Below are 27337 nucleotides of genomic sequence, written 5' to 3' on the forward strand. Positions count from 1 at the left end.
GGATTTTGATGCGGATTTCATTTTTTTTTTTTCCCCCATTCAAAACCAAAAATCCGGACCAAATCTGCACCAAACAATTGACATGCTGCAGATTTTTCCGGATCAAAATCCGCGGCAAATCCGCAGCGGAAAAATCCGCAGCATGGGCACAGCATTTCCAAAATGCCATTGAAATGGCTTGGAAGTGCTGCTGCTGCAGATTTTCAGGAAATCCGCGGCAAAATCCGCGCAAAATCCGCAGCGTGGGCACATAGCCTTATGATTTGGGAGGATCTGACCACTCGCAAACCTGCAGATCTTAAGAACGAGCCAGAAGTCCCTGATGGCAAATGATGCTGCATGCTAGCTATATGCTATCACTAATAGTAATGGGTATACAAGAAATGGTCAGTCATTTTCTCGGGATAAATTATTTTTTTATGTTGTCGTTTGGGTAATGTTTTATTATTTACACCGTGTTTGTTTCATGCAACATTCCTACTCATAGCAAAAAAAATCATAAAAAAGTAATTGTATCCCTCTGAGATATAATTAAATAAGATGTTTCGCTCTTTAAAATAATAGATTACTTTAACGACCTATTCTTCAGCTGCTTTTTTCTAATGCACGGGTAGCATTTTTATGATTGTTACTGCTTGGGTAATTTTTGAAAGCTTAAATACCATAAATTTCTAGTCATCTCCTATGAAAATGGTTATATATTAATCAAAGTAGGAGCCGGGGTTTAGCTTAGCATTCAAGGAAGACATTAATAACTGTATAGTATTATGCAAGCATTTAATTATAAAATACAAATACAAAGGACTCACCCCGATCATTACCTTTCTTGTTTCTTCCACAACTAATCATCTTCACACTTCAGTCGAGATTATTTGTTTTACGTCAGTGTATTTTTTTTTTTCATAGGCTTATTCTAGATTATATGTAAATGTAGCTACAACTAAAATTCTTAATCGTCTTTATTGGATTTATCAAGATTGCATGTTTAAGAGTAAAATTCCGGAGACTCAGTGAAGACTGATACTTATACCGGCAGAAGAGTAGAAATGCAATTGTGGGACCAGTGATATCTGCAATTTAAAAAATCGAAAATGCAAAAAAGCTAAGTTTCTTCTTAAAACCCCCCAAGGCCACCCACCCCCCAAAAAAAACCCCAAACAAAATGTTTTGAAGTGTGTTATTAAACGATATTATGATATTAACTGGTCACTGTAGTTGCACAGCTCCCTGGGAATCTGTCACCAGTTTTTGCTACCTCATCTGTGAGCAGCATGATGATGTAGGGGCAGAGACCCTGATTCCCGCAATGTGTCATTTACTGGGCCATTTGCTGTCGTTTTGATAAAATCAATATTATTTGCTGCATATCTTCCAGTTCTTGTTTAGACTCACCTTGTGAGGTGGATCATTTAATCCCAAGGTTCAGGTGTTCACAGGGGTAGTGGTGCATCAAGCAGTTATAGTATGCAGAAAACTGGTAGCAGAAGTACTAGAAGCCGTTTGCAGACATGGGACCAGTAGGAGAGGTACTAGAAGGCAGTGCAGACAGGAGACTGGTATTAGAAATGCTGAAAACCGCATACAGACAGGTGACCGGTAGCAGAGGTACTGGAAGCCATATGCAGACAGGAGACTGGAAGCCGCGTGCAGACATGTGACTGGTATTAGAGTTACTGAAAGCCGCGTGCAGATAGGTGACTAGTATTAATGTAACTGAAAGCCGCGTGCAGATAGGTGACTAGTATTAGAGTAACTGAAAGCCACGTGCAGATAGGTGACTGTTATTAGAATTACTGAAAGCCGTGTGCAGATAGGTGACTAGTATTAATGTAACTGAAAGCCGCGTGCAGATAGGTGACTAGTATTAGAGTAACTGAAAGCCACGTGGAGACGGGTGACTAGTATTAGAGTTACTGAAAGCCGCATGCAGATAGGTGGCTGTTATTAGAATTATTGAAAGGCACGTGGAGACATGTGACTGGTATTAGAGATACTGAAAGCTGCAGTCAAACAGGAGACCGGTAGCAGAGGTACTAGAAGCCACAGACAAAGGAAACATTATCCCAAGACACAGGTGCGAGCCTTAGTAAGACTTATATAGGCCCAGCCAGACAATTACATGGGAGCATGCTAGGCCACCTGCAAAGCCCAACATGAGACACAACAGAGTTTAGCAAACTAGAGTAAAGGGAGCAAAGCCTAGATCCTAGACAGTTGTTTAACAGTTCTCCGAATGCTGAACTCTGTATAACCCCACCCACACCACTGATTGGCAGCTTTCTGTATACACTGTGCATAGGCAGAAAGCAGCCAATCAATGGTGGGGGCGGGGTTATACACAGATCTTGAATATGGATGACTACATGACAGCAGGATTGTTACACCGTGTACAGAATTATTAGGTAAATGAGTATTTTAATCACATGATACATTTTATACATGTTGTCCTACTCCAAGCTGTATATGCTTGAGAGCCAACTACCAATTAAGTAAATCAGGTGATGTGCTTCTCTGTAATGAGGAGGGGTGTGGTGTAATTACATCAACACCCTATATAAGGTGTGCTTAATTATTAGGCAACTTCCTTTCCTTTGGCAAAATGGGTCAGAAGAGAGATTTGACGGGCTCTGAAAAGTCCAAAATTGTGAGATGTCTTGCAGAGGGATGCAGCAGTCTTGAAATTTCAAACTTTTAAAGCGTGATCACCAAACAATCAAGCGTTTCATGGCAAATAGTCAACAGGGTCGCAAGAAGCGAGTTGGGCAAAATAGGCACAAAATAACTGCCCATGAATTGAGGAAAATCAAGGGTGAAGCTGCCAAGATACCATTTGCCACCAGTTTGGCCATATTTCAGAGCTGCAACGTTACTGGAGTATCAAAAAGCACAAGGTGTGCCATACTCAGGGACATGGCCAAGGTAAGGAAGGCTGAAAAACGACCACCTTTGAACAATAAACATAAGATAAAACGTTAAGACTGGGCCAAGAAATATCTTAAGACTGATTATTCAAAGGTTTTATAGACTGATGAAATGAGAGTGACTCTTGATGGACCAGATGGATGGGCCAGAAGCTGATCAGTAAAGGGCAGAGAGCTCCACTCCTGACTCCATCAGCAGCAAGGTGGAGGTGGGGTACTGGTATGGGCTGGTATCATCAAAGATGAACTTGTGGGAACTTTTCGGGTTGAGGATGGAGTGAAGCCTAACTCCCAGACCTACTGCCAGTTTCTGGAAGACAACTTCTTCAAGCAGTGGTACAGGAAGAAGTCAGTATCGTTTAAGAAAAACATGATTTTCATGCAGGACAATGCTCCATCACATGCATCCAACTACTCCACAGCGTGACTGGCCAGTAAAGGTCTAAAAGATGAAAAAATAATGACATGGCCCCCTTGTTCACCTGATCTGAACCCCATAGAGAACCTGTGGTCTCTCATAAAATGTGAGATCTACAGGGAGGCAAAACAGTACACCTCTCGCCGCTCTCGGAACAGTGTCTGGGAGGCTGTGTTGTCTGCTGCATGCAATGTTGATTGTAAACAGATCAAGTAAGTGACAGAATCTATGGATGGTAGGCTGTTGAGTGTCATCATAAAGAAAGGTGGCTATATCGATCACTAATTTTTTTTGGGGTTTTGTTTTTGCATGTCAGAAATGTTTATTTTCACCAGGTAAACCAATATAACTGCACAAAATTTAGAAATAAACAAGTGAGATAGGAATATATTTGGGTTTTTTTAAGTTGCCTAATAATTCTGAACAGTAATAGTTACCTGCACAAACAGATATCCTCCTAAGATAGCCAAATCTAAAAAAAAACCCACTTCAACTTCCAAAAATATTAAGCTTTGATATTTGAGTCTTTTAAGTTGATTGAGAACATAGTTGTTGATCAATAATAAAAAAAATCCTCTAAAATACAACTTGCCTAATAATTCTGCACACAGTGTAGTCATCTAGTAATCTGCTGCTGATAACAGTGATTTTACAAAAACTACAGCAAGCAGCTCAGTAAGTGACACATCACTGAAATCAGAGTCTCTGCCCCTTAATTATGCTGCTGTCAGATTACGTAGCAAAATTGGGGTGAGCGATTCTCTTTACACCCATTTGACAGAAAATGTGCTGTCTGTAAAAATGCATACAAGTTTTACTGAGGTTTCTACACATTTTGTGAGAATAAACAGGGGCAATATGCTTTAAAGTTCTGTTATAATTTATTCCTGTTGTTTTCCTGTAAGCACCATTGGAGGAAGCTTGGGAAATGACTGTACACCATCCATTAAATAAACCCCTAAGGTCCCTGGGCGGTGGTTGCAAACTACCAGAATTTAGGATGATTCCCACCTTAGACATATATCAATTTTTGATAGTTGAGTGTCTCACTTCTGAAATCCACATCGATCTTGGTTCCATGACCCCTTGTGTTTGTTGCCTGTACATATTGTGGAGGGAGAGGTGGCCACACACGAGCGGTTCTATTCATTCACTTCTATGGGAATTCCAGTAACAACTAAGGACACTTGTGCTACTGTTTTTGGAACTCTGTTAAAAGCTTTTATGCTGTATAAATGATTTAAAGATGGTAAATCCAGTGCTGTGTACCGAAAAAAGCTATACTGACCCTGCAGACTAGCGACAATGCACTGTGTTTTCTTCACTAGTCCCCTGTCATCAGCATTAGTGGGGGCTTTATGTGTCCGTTGCAAAAAAATTGGTGGCTGCTGATCAGTAGCAGTCTTCACATTATGTCCACTTGGGAAGGGAAAAACTTCAGACAGATTGTGAAGCAGTCACATGATGACCCCCCCCCCCCACGCCCACTGGATATTGATACTAGGGGACTTACAGGGGACACAGTATTTATTTTTATTTTTTTACACCTCCTTGGGCCCAGTAAGTTTAACTCTTGTAGTAGTGGTGGATCCCTTTTAAACCTGTTTACTCAATGGGCTGGGAAATATTTATTGGAAAATGGAGCCATAAATCCATTAAAAAAAAATCTATTACTTTATCATAGTATGTATTTGCCACAGGACTTCCTCTCCTTTCTTCCCCCTCTCTATCCTTCCCTTTCATGTATTCAATACAAAATGAATGTTTGTTTATACGATTATGTTTATCTTGAACTGTTATCACCTGTTGAACTTTCCACAATAAAGAATATATATAATATACAGTTTTATATATATAATATATATATATGTTGTGGTGTATATGTCTTCCATCCTGGTGTATATATCCCCTATCCTGGTGTGTATATATCCCCCATCCTGGTATATATGTTCCTAATTTTTCATATAAGTCGTCCATCATGGGCCCATCCTGGTATATATGCCTCCCGTTATGCCGCACACATGAAAAAAAAATTAAACAATTATACTCACCTTCCCTCTTCTCTCCAGGTGCTCAGTGTCCTCTTCTGATGCCGGCAACTGACTTCATTGTGTAAGCATGGTAGTGCACGACGTCAGTGCCTTTCCCCCCAGTCACAAGCCAATATCATCTGCCGGGTAATCCAAAAGTAATATTCACTGGTCCTCATGCCCAGGACTACAACACGAGGAGCAGTGAATATTTATTTTCTTTAATAGTGGACACACGATCGCCTGAGCAGCTGCAGGAATCCGGCGGCTAGAATGAACAGGTGTGCCCGCTTTTAAAGATATGCACTGCTTCCCACAACCATAATCTTGCCCACCTCTCGGCATCGGCTTCAGTGCAGAGAGGTTGGCAGGATTATGGGCGTGGGAATCAGTGAATATGAATTTTCTTTAATAGCGGTACACATGTTAACCCTAGCTGCCGCTGGCGCCTAATCCTGCCTCCTGTGACCCAGCTTCACCAGCTCTGCAGTCCCCTACTAGCAAGTCAGGTAGATCCAGATTATAAAATGCAGTACTCACTTTGCCCCACAAATGTTTTGGGAAAAAGCACCTCTTATAGTACAAAAAATACGGTATTTAGAGTAAAATCAGATAATGTTCACTGGTGTAAGGATGAGAATCATTCATATACTAACCTGTAACACACTTTTTTTTTTTTTTAAGGACCTTCCAGAACCTCTTACAGATGAAATTCCAACACAAGGTGATACAAAGTATGTACTAGAAGGTCCTGGATCAGAAGACACAATGAAGATCGCATGGCGCTACCAGAACTTGCCAAAATTTGAGGTACTTTTTTTCCCTTAGCATTTATCTAGTTTAAGAAACCCACTTTCAAATATTCTAGAGGAGTATTTAGGTAATAATGAGTTTAGTGTACATGTGACGCCCTGGAATCCAGGGGTCACAGGTCATAACACTCATCACCTACACCCCCACACTAGAAAGGTAGCACCAGTCAACCACAAAGACCTGATTGCTCCCCTCAGAGTCAGACAGGCACACCAGGTGGGCGGAGTCAGGCAGAAAGACGCCCCCCGAGAAGTCTGCTGGCCTGAAGCAGGAATACAGTAAAGAGTTCAGTTCAATACAGCGGAGTGGAGAGTAGTGGAGTACAGTTCTGCTTGGGGCCTGGGCTGGTGCCTAGGACCCCAGATCAGTCAGGTAGGCAGACGGCAGTGGCCGCCTGCAGGAGACGGGGAATTCGACAAGTGGAACCGTTAGGGACCGAGACAGGGTAGTGGCCCGCCGGAACCGAATCGGGGAACCAACAGGATATCGGAGCACCAGGCAGGGTACTCAGACCCCGAACTAGGCTTTACGCCACCACCATAGTCGAATTAACTGATTGCGGTCTGGACCTAAGGGGTTCATTTCCACCAAAGTCCCGATTGAAGGCAACAGCCCAACCCGTCCGGATAGTAGCCACTGCCAGAGGCCAGAGATCCAAGGGCCAGCGCCTGCGGGCAAAAGGGGCTCCTACAACACATACACGCCGGGGAGTGGACTACCAGTGCCCAGGCCCAGTGGTCACACTAAAAAAACATGGGCAAGAGAAAGGCGGACATTGCCAACCCGACTAGGAAGCTTCAACTGGCTGCGGGCCCCGTCCATCCCTCCGTTTGGTTTACCAGTGACTCTGTGTGGTTTAATCGTGAGTGCACCAGTGCCATCCGGCACCGCGCCGCACCGCAACCCTGCGCCCTGCACCCCGACACTAGCACAACCGGGCCCCGGGACCAACATCCCCTACCCACGGAGGGGTCAACGCCTAGCTGCCCCACTTCACCGCTCCCGGGAGTCCCCGTCCACCATCACCACAACCCGTGGGTGGCGTCATGAACAATCATCCCAAAATCAAACACCCGCATTTCCCCGCGCGTAGCGCCAAACCCCCTTTGCAGAGCGACGTGACCCCCGGGTCCGTGAGAGGCTCGAGCCACTGCCCGCAGTGCGAGCACGGATCCGAGCGGCTCGGCGGTCACAGCCGAGGCCGTGGGGCGGTACACATCGACTCTTCTGGCGTCACGAACAGGATAGAACCAGTCTACTTACCGGTAAAAGTTTGCCTTGTGGTTCCAGTCAGCGGCGCCCTGCTGAAAAATCTGAAGATCCGCCATCTTTGGCGTCAATGTTTCCCGCTCGAGTCGTCTTCCCCGAGCAGTTGAGGCACGAAAGCCCCGCCCCAAAGAGAGAAGTGCTGTAGAAAAACCATGGGGGGGTGTGGGGGGGGTGGGCGAAGAGCGGGCCTCATGTGATCACGAGGATAAGAAGCAGGGACTCCAGGACTCTGCACCCGTCTTGTTCCTGGATCCCGAGCAAGAAACATGTCCGCCCCGTCCGGCAAGCCCAAGGCCCCGGAGCCTGCGCCTGGAACGTCGGCGTGGCTGGAGGCCCAGACGATGCTGTTGTGTCGCCGCAACTAAGCGGAAATGCGCCGCCTTATGGACCGATAGACGGCCGAGGTGGGGAAGCTGGTTACAGTCGCGCGGTTGTACGAAGTGGAGACCATTCTTGAGGAGCGGGTGGGTGACCCACGCCCCTATGTCTTTGAGGGACCGGCCGCTGCGGCTGAGGGACCCGATCTGCCCCCGGCCCCTATACGGTCTCTCCCGGTGCCCGCGCTGGCCGCCGCTACTTCCCCGCCCGGATCGCTGAAGTCTCCACCGGCAGCGGAGGCCATGGTCCTGGCCCAAGGAAAACCCGCCTGCAGGGAATACCGCCAGCAGAAAAGGAGAAGCTACAGTTCCCGCGTGGGCTGCAGGAGCGGCACCCGCCCAAGACGCTGAAGCTGAGGCGGCATGGGGCCAGTTGCCGCCGGGAACGGCGACGTGGCTGGAAAGAAAGTTGGCGCAGTTCTGCATCCAGGTCGAGTTGATGCAGCAGGCTCTGGGCTGGAAGCAGGAGATACAAGAGATGGCAGCCGTGGTACGGGTGAGTGAGAGGCCTGCCTCGGGGAAAATGATCCTGCAGGATCAAACCTTCCCAGACCCGCTGGCCCGCCAGGAGGCAAAACCCGTTCATGGTGAGACCCGTGAATCCCAGATGTCCCAAATCTCTGTGCAAGCCCCAGGCGTAAGGATGGCATGCCTGGGTGCTCAGCTGCACGTCTGAACCTCCCCGCCACCTTCTCACGATGAAAAGTAAGGCAGCAGACTCCCGTTGTCAAAAAGGACAGTCCCCGTTGGGACCTAAAGTGTTTGTGTTAGCCCGTTGGCTGCTGAAGTGCCCGTCCCCGTTGGGACTGATGTTGTCCCCTTTCTCCCCCCTAAAGACAAGGCTGAGAACTCGCAAGACACCCAAAAACTATTGGGTTTGTAAATAGTCCCCAACTGCTCCTTCCCGCAATTGCCAGTCCCCGGAGAGGCTGGTTGGAGGAAGGACCCGCAGCAGAGCAGGCTGGGGTCCGGTCACCATCAGGACCGGTGACCATCCTCCGGGTCAGGGGTCCCCTTGGACGTGGGGCCTCTGAATGACTGCCGGGTGTGAAGCACCGTACCTGTTCCCGCTTGGGTGGCCTGGGCCAGTTCATGTTTTCCGGACTGGGGAAAAGGGGTGCTGCCTGTTTTTTTAAGGGCAGTATCAAGGTTCAGGTTGCTTGGATGGGAAAGCGGATGGACCCGTCCCCGTTAATGTTATTAAAAATGCTTTCCCGTTTGCAACGGTTAAAGAAATGTTCCTCCCGTAAGGGAAAAAATGAAAAAGATGCTTTTTGAATGTTTTACTTGTTATTTATTTTTTCAGAAAAATAAAACCGGTGTGGACGGGAAGCCCGCGGATGGTCTGTATTAAACCAAGGGGGAATGTGACGCCCTGGAACCCAGGGGTCACAGGTCATAACACTCACCACCTACACCCCCACACTAGAAAGGTACCACCAGTCAACCACAAAGACCTGATTGCCTCCCTCAGAGTCAGACAGGCACGCCAGGTGGCCGGAGTCAGGCGGAAAGACACGCCCCCCCGAGGAGTCTGCTGGCCTGAGGCAGGAACACAGTGAAGAATTCAGTTTAGTACAGCGGAGTGGAGAGTAGTGGAGTACAGTTCTGCTTGGGGCCTGGAGCCTAGGACCTCAGATCAGTCAGGCAGGCAGACGGCAGTGGCCGCCTGCAGGAGACCAGGAATACGACCGGTGGAACCGTAAGGAACCGGGACAGGGTAGTGGCCCGCCGGAACCGAACCGGGGAACCAACAGGATACCGGAGCACCAGGCAGGGTACTCAGACCCCGAACTAGGCTATATGCCACCACCATAGTCGAATTAACTGATTGCGGTCTGGACCATAGGGATTCATTCCCACCAAAGTCCCGTTTGAAGGCAACAGCCCAACCCGTCCGGATAGTAGCCACCGTCAGAGGACAGAGATCAAAGGGCCAGTGCCTGCGGGCAAAAGGGGCTCCTACGACACATACACGCCGGGGAGTGGACTACCAGTGCCCAGGCACAGTGGTCACACTACAAACACAGGTACAGGAGAAAGGCGGACATTGCAAACCCGACTAGGAACTAGGAAGCTTCAGCCGGCTACGGGCCCCGTCCATCCCTCCGTTTGGTTTACCAGTGACTCTGTGTGGTTTAATCGTGAGTACACCAGTGCCATCCGGCACCGCACCGCAACCCTGCACCCCGACACTCGCACAACCGGGCCCCGGGACCAACATCCCCTACCCACGGAGGGGTCAACACCTAGCTACCCCACTTTACCGCTCCCGGGAGTCCCCGTACCTTCACCGCAGCGGTGGTGTCCACCATCACCACAACCCGTGGGTGGCGTCACGAACAATCATCCCAAAATCAAACACCCGCATTTCCCCGCGCGTAGCGCCAAACCCCCTTTGCAGAGCGACGTGACCCCTGGGTCTGTGAGAGGCTCGAGCCACCGCCCACAGTGCGAGCACGGATCCGAGCGGCTCGGCGGTCGCAGCCGAGGCCGTGGGGCGGTACATACACCATCCAGGGAGATTAGCTACAGTGCCATGGGTTGTAAACTTCTTGACTATGTTAAACACCGTGGACAAAGGATTTTCAAGATATCTGAAGATGGACTTGTAAATTTGAGATTGTTGATATTTTTCAACAATTTTGGTTATTAAGTCCTCAGACTTTTTTTTTCAGTGCTCCATGTTTAGTGTGGCACACACAGACACACAATGCACAGATTGAGTCAACGTCTCCCCTTTTTATCTGATTTCAGGTGTGATTTTCATATTGCCCACATCTGTTATTTGTGACAGGTGAGTTTGAACGAGCATCACATGTTTGAAACAAAGTAGTTTACCCATAATTTTGGAATGGTGCCAACAGTTTTGTCAGGTCCATTGTGGGGGTTTTCTATGAAATTATCTCAAATTTGCCTTTTTTTCTCTGTTTGTTCGTGCTGTTCCAATATACACAAAAGAAATATACGTGTATAACAAAACATCTTGATGATTGTAAGCGGGAAAGGGCTCCCTCCGTAACACCATTGCCCCCCATGATATGAATTATCATGTTATCTCAGTTATCTAGCTCTGAGACCCATGAAAATGATAAATAAGAAAGAAAACGAAAATAGAAATTATGACCTTCTTCATGGAGAAAAAAAAGCTGCATATACACTAAAATGGTGCCATTAAAACAACTACTGCTTGTCCTGCAAAATATCAAGCCCCTTACAGCCAAGTCAATGTAAAAACAAAAGTTTTATGGCTTTCTGTATATGATATAATTATTTTATTATATAAATGTTTTAAATATGTAAAACAAGAAACCTTTAGAAATTTAACATAGCCATCATTGCACTGAACCATAGAAACTTAGAGGTTATCCACTATTAGACAATCTCTGTTTAATCAATTCAGGGTTCAATAGAAAATCTAAATCTCTAAATAATACATACTCACATCCTGTAGCGGCGTCGTTCTAACAATGTTGGCGCTTTTGTTCCCTACAGGTGACGGAACATTGTTGTGTGATGTGACTGCTGCTGCTACTGACCGGTTGCAGTGTTTATTACTCCGTTAGACAGAAATACTGTGGAGAAAATAGTGCAAATAGGGTCTTATCCGGTGATATACAGTGGATAAGTGCAATTGAATACACTCACCTGGCAGGGTTGTGAGCTTCACAACACCTGTATCAGCATAGGGTAGATAATGGCAGTAGCCCCGGAATATTCGAATTGAAGACAAGAGAAGAATCGGGATTATTTTGCCGCACTGTAACCAAGAAGCAATGTTGATTAATTATTCTCTTTATTCATGTACAGGTCAAGTCAACGCGTTTCTGAGGTTGCAGCCTTCTTCATCAGGACAACAGAGAAAATCAACAATCGATTGATTTTCTCTGTTGTCCTTATGAAGGAGGTTGCGACCTCAAACGCGTTGACTAGATCTGTACATGAATAAAGAGAATAATTAATCAACATTGCTTCTTGGTGATAGTGCGGGAAAAACCCTGATTCTTCTCTTATCTTCAATCCTATTTCTCCGTTAGCAGAGACGTCCACTCTGACGGAATATTGATGAGCTGCAGCCGCTTGTCATCTCTCATTACCCCTCCACATTGCAGTCACTGTTTGTTAATAGGCTACAATGACCCCCATCGCTGCCATATTGATCCTTCTATGAAACTGAGCGGAATATGTCAATGTCACTATATACTGCCATACAGCGGTATTGTAGCTTATCATATTAGCAAATGAAAGTCGCAAGTTCAAGTCCCCTAGGAGGGCTAAAAAAATAAAGAAAATCAAAATCTTTAACAAAATGTAAATGGTAAATCACTCCACTTTTCCCAGGCTAAAAAAAATATTGATTAAAGCCTACTTGGTATTGTCTTGTACGTAAAGGTCCAGTCTAAAATCTAAAAATTTGTAACCGTTGCATTAAACACCAGAGTTCCACAAAACACAACGTACCGCAAGATGGTATCAACAGCAGGTGCACAAAAAAAAGCCACCTTCGGAAAAGTAAATAATGCGCAGGTCTCAGAAAATTGTAAAAAAAAGTTACTAAGTTTTGATTTTTTTTTTACCACTACAATATATTAAAAAAACAACACAAGCTGGTTAATGCTATAATCATTCTGACCTGGAGAACGTTTTGCCAGATTGCTTTTACTGCACAATGGAAAACAATGTAGGAATTATTATTATTATTATTATTATTATTATTATTTATTATTATAACGCCATTTATTCCATGGCGCTTTACATGTGAAAGGGGTATAGGGACATATATATTATGTGTATATATATATTATATATATATAATAGGGACAAGTACAATAATCATAAACAATACAAGGCACAGACTGGTACAGGAGGATAGAGGTCCCTGCCCGCAAGGGCTCAGAGTCTACAAGGAATAGGTGAGAATACAGTAGGTTAGTGTAAAGCTGGTTGTTCGGCATTATATCAGACTGAGGGTTACGGCAGGTTGTAGGGTTGTCGGAAGAGGTGAGTCTTCAGGTTCCTTTTGAAGCTTGTCAAGGTAGGCGAAAGTCTGATATGTTGTGGCAGAGCATTCCAGAGTATGCGGGAGGCACGGGTGAAATCTTGGATGCAATGGTGGGAAGAGGAGATGAGAGGGGAGCAGAGGAGGAGATCTGGTCAGGATCGAAGTTTACGTGCAGGTAAGTACCGGGAGGTTAGGTCACAGATATAGGGAGGAGACAGGTTGTGGATGGCTTTGTATGTCATGGTTAGTGTTTTGAACTGGAGTTGTTGGGCAATGGGAAGCCAGTGAAGGGATTGGCAGAGAGGAGAGGTCGGGGAGTAGCGGGGGGACAGGTGGATTGGCCGGGCAGCATAGTTTAGAATAGATTGTAGGGGTGCAAGACTGTTAGAAGGGAGGCCAGAGAGCAGCAGGAGGTTGCAGTAATCTAGGCGCGAGATAATAAGGCCATGTACTAGGGGTTTTGCAGCTTATTGGGAAAGGAATGTATGAATCCCGGAAATATTTTTGACTTGGAGGCAGCAGGAGGTGAAGAGGGCTTGGATGTGTAGCTTGAAAGAGAGATCAGAGTCTAGAATTACTCCCAGGCAGCGAGCTTGTGGGACTGGGGAAAGTGAGCAGCCATTGACATTGATGGATATGTCAGGTGGGGAGTTGAGTAAGGAGGGGGAAAGATGATTAATTCTGTTTTGTCCATGTTCAGTTTTAGGAAACGAGCCGAGAAAATGGATGAAATAGCAGACAGACATTGTGGGATTCTGGTTAGTAAGGAGGTGATGTCAGGTCCAGAAAGGTAGATCTGTGTATCATCAGCATAGAGATGATGCTGAAAGCCATGGGACTCTATGAACTGTCACAGGCCAAAGGTGTAGATGGAGAACAGCAGGGGTCCAAGAACTGAACCTTGGGGGACACCGACAGATAGGGAGTGAGATGAGGAAGTGGTGTGAGAGTGGGAGATGCTGAATGTTCGGTTGGTTAAGTATGAGGAGATCCAAGATAGCGCTAAATCTGTGATGCCCAGAGACAAGAAAATCTGTAGTAGGAGGGAATGGTCTACTGTGTCAAAGGCAGAGGACAGGTCCAGGAGGAGGAGGACAGATTAGTGTCGCTTGGCTTTTGCAGTTAATAGGTTGTTAGTGACTTTGGTTAGGGCATTTTCAGTGGAATGATGGGGTCGGAAGCTAGATTGTAACCAGTCAAAGAGGGAGCAGGAAGAGAGGTGGGAGGACAGTTCAAGATGAACATGCTATTCCAGTAGTTTTGAGGCATAGGGGAGAAGCGATATGGGACGATAGTTTGAAACAGAGGAAGGGTCAAGGTAGGGCTTTTTGAGGATGGCTGTGATGGAGGCATGTTTAAAGCATGAAGGGGATACATTTCGCAATATTACCTCTCTTCCAATTTTTCCTGATTTCAGCACATTGTATAATAAAGTAAATGGTATCATCTACAACTTGTCCCATAAAAAACACTATCATGTTAATGCCAAAATAAAAAAAATGATGACTGTTAAAGGAGGGTGAGGAAACAAATGAGAACTCAAAATCAAGATCAGCCTTCATGAAGAAAATGCAATATTCAATTTTCTTGACTGATTTTCTCTTAATTGTATAAAATACTTGTGGGATAAAAATATTCACTACTTCCCAAGACTTATACCGTGAAGGGTTTTGTTTTGAAAATAGGATCCTCTTGGGAGTGTTTCTTATGTTTTCATACTTCAAGACTTCCACAAACTTACTCTGGTGGCTAGAAAAATTCCAATAAAAGGGGGAATCCAAAATCAGCAACTTGCTTCTTCATTTCTGAGACCTGCATGAGTCCGATAATAACACAGTCAGAGACTGGTTGAGAAATTGTGGCCGGGTATGTTTTATACTGGATTGATGGAGTATTTCAGAGAAAACATACTTTGTTAAATTGATTTTAGCTTCTCCCAACCCCCATTCTTCTGACATGCATCTCCTTATGTATACGCATATACAGATAAGAGGGAGGTGATGTATGGCAGTGCATTATTACGGAGAGATTTATCATTGGGAATGATAGTTTGTGTTGTACTCTATAATAGATGGACAACTAGTGCACTAACTGGCACAGGGTGGAGGCACTCGTTTAACAGCTGGACAGAAATATAATCCTGGCTGTTGCATTCAAGACAGATTGTATAGGAGAATTAGTAAGTGGGAGACCAATTACTGTAAGCTGAGGTCATACAGACAATAATTACAATATGCGAGAGTAAACGTTTTCCAGTTCCAGAGGTAATACAGGCAGATTTTGGAGATTTTTTTTTTAGGTCCATAGGAGTTGATATGGAGAGTGAAAAAAAACACATATAGGAAGAAATGAAAGAATGGTCTGCATCAAATACCATCCCCAAGACCGCAAGTGTACTACTTGGGAATTATGAGAAAACCACACACAGAAATATGCCTACAGTGGTATGATCACTTTGAACCCACACTGTTAAAAATCTGGTAGATTTTGGGGTCAGCTTTCACCTCAGGTTCTTTCAAACATCTAAAATGAGTTTTAGGTCTCGTTAAAAGCTCCTTTGTTTCCTATACATGTTTTATCCATGGTTTTCACTGATCACATACCCATTGGCCATGGACCCTGTTTACATGTCCATGTGTTCTTACGGACCCTGTCTCCATGCAAAAATCACAAAAACCTCCGTCTTTTATTGGCACCTTGAATGCAAAGTACCAATGCCAGTCTATGGGTCCGTGAAAACCATGGACAGCCCTTGGACTCAGTGTGCAGTCTGTGATTAATATTGTAATGGATAGGACAAGCTTTGTAACCTATTTCTCCACATATAAAAATCACTAATGAATCAATGATGGTAACAACTGACACTGACCAAACACCAATGACACTTAAGGGTGCTATACACGCTGCGACATCGCTAGCGTTTGCTAGCGATGTCGAGCGTGATAGCACCCACCCCCGTCGTTCGTGCGACATTTGGTGCTCGCTGCCATAGCGAACATTATCGCTATGGCAGCGTCACAGGCACATACCTTGTCAGCGACGTCGCTATGACCGCCGAACAATCCCTCCCTCAAGGGGGAGGTGCGTTCGGCGTCATAGCGACGTCACTGTGGCGTTACTAAGCGGCCGGCCATTAGAAGCAGAGGGGAGGAGATGAGCGGGACGTAACATCCCGCCCACCTCCTTCCTTCCTCATTGCCAGTGGACGCAGGTAAGGAGATGTTCGTCGTTCCTGCGGTGTCACACACAGCGATGTGTGATGCCGCAGGAGCGACGAACAACATCGTACCTGTGGCAGCAACGATATTTAGGAAAGGAGCGACGTGTCAACGCTCACCGTTTTTGAACGATTTTGCGATCGTTGATCGTCGCTCCTTGCTGTCACATGCTGCGATGTCGCTACCGGGGCCGGATGTGCGTCACTAACGACGTGACCCAGACGATATATATCGGTAGCGATGTTGCAGCGTGTAAAGCACTCTTTATTTCCAAAACACTGATGAGGTTCAGATGATTTTTTTGCATAAGTGAAAAATTTCTGACGTCTGAAATAGGCCTTAATGTAATTTTCCTGTCCATTTGATGATTTTAGAGTTATGAATTTCTCACATGATGGAGAGATGTATAGAAAACCTTCTCAAATATTATACTGAGCTTGGATTGTTACAACTAATATATACATGATCTAATGGGTGAGGAATATGGTCCTCGTGAGGAGGAATATGATTAAAACCTCTTGTCCTAGTTCCATCATGTCACATTAAAGGTCGCCAGGCTAGGAATACTGCATAGATATAGACATCCGCTTCATCTGTCCACGACTTTGATGCAATGGTACATAATGCACGATTAATCTACGTGTCAGCATATTTATGCAGTTACACCATGTATTTAAAGAAAAACTCTTCATTGATTATCTGCGATCCTTCAGGGTCAGTCCTCGATCACACAGTTATACGTTTTTGATAGATCTGGTCATTGTTACCTTGATGGAGTTGAGATTGACACTTGCAGAGGTGAGGTGAGCCCCAGGCAATGACGGTGGTAACAGGGCAATGGAATAGTTAAGTGATATATCTCAGGTGAGGTGATACAAAGTTCATTTTGTAAATCTGTCAAGGTTCAGGTAACATTTGATTTTCAGGAGGAGACATTTGGGAGGCTGCTGGTAACCTGAGACTAAGGTCAAGCTGCTTAGCATGGAGATTACAGTTTGTATGAGTTTCTTGAAGAATACTAGAGTAATTAAACAAGGGACGTAGCGGTAATACAGACGTCTTGATTGGACAGTTAAGACTTCTTTAATGAGACTGCTTAGTCATACAGACCATTAAGGCTCTCTAATGTGAAAGTCTACCACACATCCTAGGGCCATTCTAACGTAAAGGGGTTGTCTTCTCTTTTTTAATAGTTTAAATTGCAAAAAGCTATTTATCTCCTACTAAAAATCTTCATGTTCTCAAGAACATAGGACTTTTAATCAGTTTATTGCATGTTGCCTTGGCCACTGGCCACCTTTGCAGTCTGAAAGTGTCCAGTTGCCTTGGCATTGTGTGTATGTGTACGCTGTTTGCTGTACAGCCTATAAGTGTGTACTGATTCTGGCCAGATGGATGGATCCAGTCATTTCAGTGCTCCTCTAAGCTGCCTATGCTAGCCTCATTGGATAGTCCAGCGTTCAGACTCTTAGCATGACCATGTCACTGGTCTGAACTGTCAATATACATGACTGCACCACCTCTGGTAATCATGAGGCCGGGGGCAGAGGTGTGGTGCATTATTGAAGATAGAAGATTAGAACAACCCTTTAACCATACTTCTTGATCAAACAAGAATAACAGATGTGGTACCGCACCATCGGGTCACCTGATTCAATACTGTGTGGAACAGGAGGAGCGACAATAATCACCACGGCTCTATACAGCGTTGGTCACCAGAAGAGAACTAGTTTAGTGAAGATCATCATAAGAGAAGGTAGAATCGTGGCTCACGCTGTTACAGTATATAGAAGTCCTTGTTTTATTGTAAATGCATAAAAGGTGAGCGAGTCTGAGACCAGATGCTGACAGTCCAGAGAACGACGGCTGTTTTGTGCTGTTGCAGTGCAAAACGTCCATCGTCCAACGGAGTGCCAGCATCTGGTCTCAGACTCGCTCACCTTTTATGCATTTACAATAAAGCAAAGACTTTTATACAACAGGGTGAACCACGATTCTATTTTCTCATGATCCATAATTCTTGATCAGTTAGAGGACCTGTCCCCAGAGCAAAAGTGACCAGTTTGCTTAAATTTGATTTATTATACTTGCTAAGAGGGTGGGGCTCACAAGGTAATCATGCCAAGCAGCCTAAAGACACGCACCCAGAGAAATCTGTGAGCCACACCATAAAAATTACCACTAAATTAACAGGTCCAAATCTCTGTAATCATACTGTGGATTTAAAAAAACAAAAGACGAATAATTAAGGGAGCAGCGGAATAAAATAAGATAAAATCTGATAACTTTTGACCCGGTGATTACAATTTTTCATTTAAGTGATTATTAATTTTTTATTTTTTTGCTTCATAGTTTAGAAATACAATTAGAGGATTGAAGAGATTTCTAGGAATTTTTATTGATAGTTACCCTTAGGCGGGCTTTGCACACTACGACATCGCAGGCCGATGCTGCGATGCCGAGTGCGATAGTGCCCGCCCCCGTCGCAGCAGCGATATGTGGTGATAGCTGGCGTAGCGAAAGTTATCGCTACGCCAGCTTCACACACACACTCACCTGCCGTGCGACGTCCCTGTGGCCGGCGACCCGCCTCCTTGTTAAGGGGGCGGGTCGTGCGGCGTCACTGCGACGTCACACGGCAGGCGGCCAATCAGAGCGGAGGGGCGGAGATGAGCAGGATGTAAACATCCTGCCCACCTCCTTCCTTCCGCATATCCTACGGAAGCCGCAGTGAGGCCGGTAGGAGACGTTCCTCGCTCCTGCGACTTCACACACAGCGATGTGTGCTGCCGCAGGAGCAAGGAACAACATCGGACCATTGCGTCAGCGTAATTATGAATTACGCCGACGCTATACCGATGATACGATTACGACGCTTTTGCGCTCGTTAATCGTATCATCCAGCCTTTACACACTGCGATGTCGCATGCGATGCCGGAAGTGCGTCATTTTCAATTTGACCCCACCGACATCGCACCTGTGATGTCGCAGTGTGCAAAGTGCCCCTTAGTAGAGGTCATAAATATCAAACTGGACTGACCAATCATCAATCGATTGAGTAGACCACAGTGAGTCCTATTCACTTAGATAGGACTGATCAACAGACAGCCACAACTAAATTCACAGTACTGTGCTTGGTAAACTATTTTTGGGGACCCAGTACTCATGGGAGTGCTGCTATATCAGTGGGGGCACCATGGTTATTAGTATAAAAGTCACATGAGATCCCTTTAAAGTGTACTTTCTTAAGCATGCCAAATTGCAAAGACTTCAACAGACGCAGTATTTAGGACTAAGGTACTGATGACTTATAACTTATACATGGCACCTCCACCACCACTCGGCTGGTGGCCGCAGTCTGCACAGTTCACATTACAGTATCAAAGAATGGCCACTATGCTGTGTCTAGAGTGCTGATATCCACTGATCCTCCTGCGGCCGCAGCATCGGGTATTAGTTTACTGATTGTTGTGAAAGGTGTCCGATCATTAATATCTCAGACCAGGGCAAAACCACTAATGCATATCGAAAATTTTGTGACAATTATAGACTATTACGAGTACAAAAAAATCACAGAAACAAATTCACCAAGTTTCAATGTGGCTGCAGCACTCAACATTATCAACTTCAGTTTTGAGTCCTTGAAATCATCCTGTTTCGTCCTGTCAGTTCTAAAAACTGTCTGTGGCACACGGCAGCCCCTGTCAGGAATGAGAGGGGAAGACGCAGTCACCCAACATGAGCGTTTACGTTAGGAGTAGCTCAAACGATACGTAGCTCTCCATTGAAAGCCTGAAAGGTTGACTGAGCAGTACTTATTAAATCCCTCTAGTGAAGGTATTGAAGCACACTGTTGACTTGCTTAACCAAGTGCGTAATAAGTAAAGTAAGCACTTGAGATTGTATCAGCTTCACTGTCACTAGAAGCTAATCGCTGGGAAGTCAGCCTGCAAGAAGCAAGCACAGTGGTCACTTCTTCTACAACAGTTAGTGTTGTGTTATATATATATATATATATATATATCCTAAGGCTACTCCGTCTGCTGTTTATCAGCCGCACACAGACATGGATGCTGCAGACAGCCAGAGCTGGTGGGCTCGTCTTCTCCTTACCTGTCCTGATCTTCACATCATGCTGCATCGTTGGACAATTGCTTTCCAGCCAGCGATGTATCTAACTCCTCTTCAGGATACCTGGCGTTCCACCAAAGCCTTTCACTACTGGATTTTTTAGAGTTATTTTTCTTTTTCTGTGTGAACAAGTGTTTGATTTGGAGCTTCGAATCACAAACAAAGAAGATTGCCCTAAAGTGGGGAGGATCAGGGCAGGGCTTGGCATGTTTAGGTATCTGCGGATTTGTGCAGACATGGGAAGAGTTTATATTACCAAACGCTTACACATGGTGACATGCCAACGAAATCAGCCCTCAGGCACCTCACATAATCTCATGTTATTAAGGTGAAAGCCAGTGCGCCACTGTCAGCCATCGTCAGGAGGCACCCTCTATGATTATTGATCAATTTTCTCATGTTGGGACGTCTACTAAGCTTCTTCTTATGCAGATGTAAAAGGGAAAGTGCTCATCTCTTCTGAGAATGACTTAAAGGGGTTGTCCATCTATGGTGATATTTATTTGTTTTTTTATGTATTTGAGGCTGAAATCATTTTTGCATTTTGGTTTCTTTAGAAATGCTGCACTGTTTGCCTTCTATATCCTATGTTACGCCGTCAGAATATGTTAAAGGGAATGTATCAGTTTTTTGTTTTTATTTATGTAAAAAAATTAACTTTTTAATAGTTTGCATTTTTTTTATTACATAATTCTTCATCCACTGGGAGCTACAATTTTTCTTTGCTGTTGTGTAAGTGCCAGAGCAGAACACTATAGGCCTGCTTACATTAAACGATCACTGGCACAATATGACTGCCAATCGGCAATTTTTTATCATTTGGTCAATTGACTGTTTACACAGGCTCATCAAACTAAGCAATGTGCTCTGAGCGTACTGGATCTATACTAGATCGCTCAGCTCAGTGCACACAAGCTGCCATACTTCTCGTCCTGTTCACACCCCTGAGAACAATGATCTTTTATGCTCTTCAAATGATTATTTCTTCCGATAACTCATCATTTTGCTCATTCATCGAGTCTTCTGCAGCCTGTGGACATGGCAAAATAATCGTGAAACGAGCAATTTTAACAATACACAATTATCTTGCAATGTAAGAATCCCTTTATACCCTGACACTGCAAATAAGCCCCAAACCATAGTAAACTGCAGGGGGTATATGACCCCATTTCCTGTCTATGCCGCTGCCTCAGTTGTGGGCACCTACCTGGGGGCATCCGGTCACTGCTGAAGCTAGTGACCGCCACCAATATACTGTAGCCAGTGCTATGCACTCTGAAGATCTTCTTTGTTTTCATTGCTGCCATGTAATTTCATGGTAATAACATCTTAAAACCAGTATGGTCTACATTTACAGAACGTGCAGTTTGGGAAGGATAATCCTTGTTACATCTTAGGCTAGGTTCACATTTCCGTTGTTTATGATCAGTCATAATCCGCCGCTCTGCTAAACAACGCAATCCGTTTGGCGGATTCCTTTGTTTCTCATAGACTTGTATGAGCGTCGGATTGTGACTGATGCCCTTGCGTTGCATCCGCCGCCCGACTGATCAGTCGTGGAACGACTCACCGTCGGGTGGCAGGAACGCAGCATGTAACGTTTTTTGAGCAGCGGAATCCTTTTTCGCTGCACATGCTCTCTCTCGGCGGCCGAACGATCAGCTGATCGCCCAGCAGCCGCCTTCTTTGAGCGATCTGCTGATCACCTGAAGGCTGGCTTCTGTGAGTTACCAGCTGATCTCCCGGCGGCCGTCTTATGAGATTGATCAGCTGATCGTTCACAATAGCCGGCCGCCGGGAGATCATCTGATCGCTCTCAAAAGCCAGCGGCTGGGAAATCAGCTGATCGCTCTCATTAGCCGGCTGCCAAGAGATCATATGATCGCTCTCAAAAGCCGGCGGCCAGGAGATCAGCTGATCATTCTCAAAAGCCGGCGGACGGCTATTGTGAACGATCAGCTGATCGCTCTCAAAAGCCGGCGGACGGCTATTGTGAACGATCAGCTGATCGCTCTCATTAGCCGGCCGCCGGGAGATCATATGATCGCTCTCAAAAGCCGGCGGCTGGCTATTGTGAACGATCACTCGTTTTACAACGGAATCCGCTTTCTCGTGACAATGAATTCCAATTCTTGTCACCCGTTGTACAACACATCAGTCACAAGCGTCAAGCAACGCATGTGACTGATGCAAAACAACGGAAATGTGAACCTAGCCTTAGACTTCTCTTACACCTCCATGTGACATTAGTGCAGTTTCACTTTCAAACATAATATTATCAATCATAGCCATCCCAATAGTTTTTTTTAACTTGTTTCTAAAGTGGATCAGTCATCAGGTTTTTGCTACCCCATATGAGAGCAGCATAATGTACGGGCAAAGAGCCTGATTCCAGCAATGTGTAATTGTGATAAAATCAGTGTTTTCTCTACTGCAGATCTAGCAGTGCTGTGAATGCTAAGCTGTGTATAACCTCGCCCACACCACTGATTAAAAGCTTTGTGCCCATGTACAGTGTACACAGAAAGCAGCCAATCAGTGGTGGGGGAGGGTTTATACAGAGCTCATAAATATAGAGGACTGCATTGCAGCAGGTTTACTAGTCTTCTAGTGACTAGTTCCCATATGCGTTCTGACCTACAAACAGGCTGATGTGTGGCCTAATAACCCCTTCCTACCCATCCCTGTGTTGTACTATTGTGTAATATGAATGTATAAAAAAACGTTTTATTACTTACATGTTCCCTATATAAATGATCAGAGGCTCTAGTCCCCTTGGCATCACATCGTCCCGTGGGTGTTTGCATACTTTCCATGGTATCTCACCCCTGTGGGCATGATACTATGCATTTACATGAGCGACATCACCGTCGGCTGCTTGAGATCCCGCGCGTGCACGCTTGTCATTCCCGCAGCCTTGTTATCCAAATGCTTGCTGCCTTCTTTAGATGCGTTCTGTGCATAGTTGGAACCGCAGGAGTCTTCTGACCATGCGCATAGCGCGTCTGAAGCCGACAAGTAAGCACCTGGATAAAAAGGCTGCGGGAATGGTAAGTGCGCACACGCAGGATCTCAAGGAGCTGACAGTGATTTCGCTGATGTAAATCCATGGTATCACGCCCACAGGGGCGAGACACCACTGAAAGCATGCAAACGCCCATGGGGCGATGCGACACCCAGGGGACTAGTGCCTCTGATCATTTACATAGGGAACATGTAAGTAATAAAATGTTTGGCTTTTTTATACATTCACATTACACAATATTACAACACAGGGTTGGGTAGGAAGGGGATTCTAGGCCACACATCAGCCTGCTTGTAGGTCAGAATGCCTATGGTACCTGACAGGTTCTTTTTAAGTGGCAAAAACCTGGTGACAAATTCCCTTTAAGAAGTTATCCCTCCATACACTGTGGGAAATCAAATTTCATCTCAATTACTTTTACATAGGAATATCAAAATATTGGTGGCTTTAGGAATTACTGATAGGACACATCTGGGTGGTCTCAATTTATCCCAGTTAATATATGAACTGGTCCAAACCTTGGCCAGCCAGACATCTAATATTATTTGCTGGCCTTTCATATTAATGGCTATTTCTGGAACAGATGTTACAAGGCCAGGAGCTGCAGTTTGCTATTGCTCAGAAAGTTGGGTTTCCAGCAGGTAAGATTTCCATGTACCCTTAAAGGGTTATTCCCATCTCTAAGATCCCATCCTAATATGTAGTAGTAGTAATATAATAATAATATTAACAAATACCTCCAATTAGAAATGTAGTATAATTCTTGATATAGCCATGTCTCTTACTTCATGTTAAGGGCATTGCAGGACCTTAGGTGTCCATGGTTACGACCATGCATATAGTCACAGTTAGTTGCTTGTTGGCATTGTGGAGACATGGGAGTCAGTGGGTGCTCTCGTCCGCTGATCTGGCCGCCTTAGCAAAGACAGCATGGCCCTGGGCTCATCCCAACTGAATGCCCGACCTCCTTAACTGTGGGCGGAACACTACTCAGACAACACAGGATGAGGGAATCACAATATTAAGGCTTTATTGGATACCAAACAATTAACGGCATATGGCACATAACCAGCAAAACCACAAAATGTAACTGGCAACAGTTTCTCACCCTTTCGCTGGCTCACCAGGGATTAGAATGTCCATGCCTCAGAGCTTTCAGGGCTAATTACTCCAAACCAGCAGCACCCCGCTTTCGGCGGGCACCCACCGAGAATGGAATAATGACAGATTTATGAAGCTGTCTGAGGACCGCAAAGCCTGTAGTCAGGTGACTGGATTGTCCCAAGCTGGATTCCTTCCATACGTAGTCCTTGATATCTCAGCCGAATCCTTGCATTCGATGCTGAATTCCATGTAGTATTATAATCCAGGTTTGGTTATGGCTTGCCAATTGGATCCGCAGATCCTAGATTGGTATCATGTAGCAAGAGTCTACCCGGGCAATGCACAGTTCTCCTTCTTATAACCCTGAGCTCTCCATTCAGACAATTGGGGTCTTCACGATTGGTGGATAAAACTGGGCTTTTATTGGCTAGATTTCAAGACGTATACAAAATATCCCTAGTAGTAATGGCCTCTGGCAGAGACCAGGGAGAGACCGATAAGTTTCATCACATCTAGCAATATACATAGTAATACAATGGGAGGTTTGCATAATTGATTTGTCTGGGTATCTGACCATCACTGGCCAAGGCAAATACATGAGTCAACGAGAACTTTAACACTACACTCCTAAAGCCCCCATCACATTTAGCGACTTACCAGCGATCCCGAAAACGATGCGACCTGATAAGGATCGCTGGTAAGTTGCTGGGAGTTTGCTAGTGAGATGTCACACAGTCAGACCTTACCAACGACTCAGTAAAAATACAGGTCGCAGTAGCGACCTGTATAACGATCCCTGCTGTCATTGGGACCCTGTCACACAGTGTCAAACATAGCGATGCGTCTTGCCCAGCAGGACATCGCCTTTGAAGAAAATGGTCCAGGACATTCTGCAACGACTGGCGACCACAACAGGGGCCAGGTCGTTGCTGGATATCACACGTAACGAGATTGCTAGCGAGAACGCTGTTGCGTCACGAAAACCGTGACTCAGCAGCGATGTCGCTTAGTGGCCTTAAGGGCAAGCACGCACTTTGTGTTCTCCTACTTGCAGTTCTAAACGCACGTTTTGGCCTTAATTGATTTGACCAAAGTTGCCTTTTTCAGAGCTTTAGCGCTGAAAACGCATGCGTATTTACTGCGTTTTTGATGCGTTTTCATGCTTTTTCATCTGCGTTTTGACAGATGCGTTTTGAACATCAATACACTGCTAAATAAAGTTTAAGCAGTCAAACATAATGAAAAAAGAGAAAAAAACGGGACAAATCTATATTAATGGAAAAAATAATGAAACTAGATAGATATATTTCATAAAATTTTAGCGGTAATATACATTTTATCACTAAAATAGCAATAAATGCATATTTTTCTTAAATTCAATTGTCTGATTATGTGTGTGTGTGTGTGTGTAAAGGGACATATGAAATCATTATTTTGATGTCCAAAAAAGCATGCGTTTTGGAAGTCCAAAACGCATGTTTTCTGCACTGAAAAAGCAGGTAAAATGCAGGAATTTGAAGGAATCTTGGTTTTTGCCATTTCATTTTGACTTCAATGTTACCAAAACTGACCTAAAATGGCAAAAACAATTGACATGCTCCTTCTTTGAACGCATGTTTTTTTGCCACAAAATATGCAAATTAAACGCAGCGTTTTAAAACGAAAAAGTGCGGTCTGAAAATCAACAGTTTCCATTGACTTTGCTGGAAAATCAAAACGGATGCATTTAGGCAGAAAAAAGGTGCTTCTCAAAACGGACCAAAAAAGCAGTGGAAACGCAGGTGGAAACGCAAAGTGCGTGCTTGCCCTAAGAGTCTTGTAGAAACAATGAGGGGCTTATCCCAGTTTATAAACAAACTATCATCATGTCTTGCTGAATTTTAAGAAACTTAACCCAGGCTAGCCACTGACAGAATCCATGTCGTCACAGTCATAACCATGGATACCAAAGGTCCTGCAATGCCCTGAACATTAGGTAAGTGATCTAGTGAATCAGAAGAATTATACTATATTTCTAATTGGAAGTATTTGCTAATATTATTATTATTACACCTACTACATATTGACATAGGATCTTGGGAGATGGGAATACCCCTTTATTATACCATGGTGCAACCCTTTAAAATCAATTCCCTTTACTACATAAATGTCAGATTTCAGAGCACTAGGAGCATCTCACTTGCTTATATTATCTCTGGATCTTGATGTCTCTGGGCACAGGAGTGGTGGGAATACATTTTATGTACCTTGCTTTGGCCAATGAATATTGTATTCTATATATTCTGGTGGAAGCTTAGGCCCGATTTGGACTTTATCAAATATATGTTATTTAAGCCATTGTACATGAGAATGATAACTAGAATCTAGGAACTCTATCAGGGCATTGGTGGTCCCAAGAGCATTCCCAGTACTTAGCCATTGTTCAAAATGGCTGCCTCAATTGCTGGTGCTTAAAAGGTAAATTTTGCAATCTCATATCAACAGGAAAGCCATATTTAATATGTTTCCAGACAGACTATCAGCAAGGGGTTCACCCCTGCTTTTCTGACAAACTTTTCCAACGTATGGCTTTGAATAGCATTCAGATATGATAAATCTTATCTGATGGCAGAAAAGGGCTTTAAGCAGTAAAAGATAACCCCTGACTAAATCTGCATTGAAAGCCGGCAGCTGTATTATGAAAGGTATTTTGTGCCGCTGCCAATTCGATGCCTTTCTGCAGATTGGCTCGCAGGAATGTTGAGAGGGACAGCGCTGACCCGGGTAAGTCACACAGACTCCGCGTCTTTCTCTTTGGCACTATGATTCTGCTAAGACAGATTATTTGTGCTTATTTGAGTCAGGTAAGTCTTTGCAACTTTCCCCCGCTAGGCCTGGGAATTGAGTATATTGAAGAGCTATTCACAGGCTTGTGACATAGACCAGTCTTTTATTGCATGGTGTTACATTCTGCCTAAATCCTTCTCCACCCAGTTTGTAAGCACTATGGTTTTTCTCTTCAATCAAAAGAGAGGTTATCACCTACTTTA

The 27337-nt window shown here is 44.7% G+C and overlaps 1 protein-coding gene and 1 long non-coding RNA gene across 7 annotated transcripts in view; one reads left to right on the forward strand and one right to left on the reverse strand.

The window, feature by feature from the left end:
• The window catches only part of LOC142254489 (uncharacterized), a 32310-nt gene extending 12005 nt beyond the window's left edge, over positions 1-20305 (reverse strand). Inside the window, exons 1-2 of the long non-coding RNA XR_012727237.1 lie at positions 20162-20305; positions 11274-11403 (exon numbers count right to left, since the gene is read on the reverse strand). This is a non-coding gene — a long non-coding RNA (uncharacterized LOC142254489). The remainder of the gene's footprint in view (positions 1-11273; positions 11404-20161) is intronic.
• ELP4 (elongator acetyltransferase complex subunit 4) overlaps positions 1-27337 on the forward strand; it is a 687452-nt gene that overhangs the window by 135080 nt on the left and 525035 nt on the right. For all 6 annotated transcript variants that reach the window (XM_075325557.1, XM_075325560.1, XM_075325558.1 and 3 more), the window contains exon 4: positions 6054-6179. In XM_075325557.1, coding sequence (XP_075181672.1) covers positions 6054-6179 — 126 coding nt within the window. The remainder of the gene's footprint in view (positions 1-6053; positions 6180-27337) is intronic.

Source organism: Anomaloglossus baeobatrachus, chromosome 10, assembly GCF_048569485.1.
Source record: "Anomaloglossus baeobatrachus isolate aAnoBae1 chromosome 10, aAnoBae1.hap1, whole genome shotgun sequence".
Classification (NCBI taxonomy): domain Eukaryota; kingdom Metazoa; phylum Chordata; class Amphibia; order Anura; family Aromobatidae; genus Anomaloglossus; species Anomaloglossus baeobatrachus.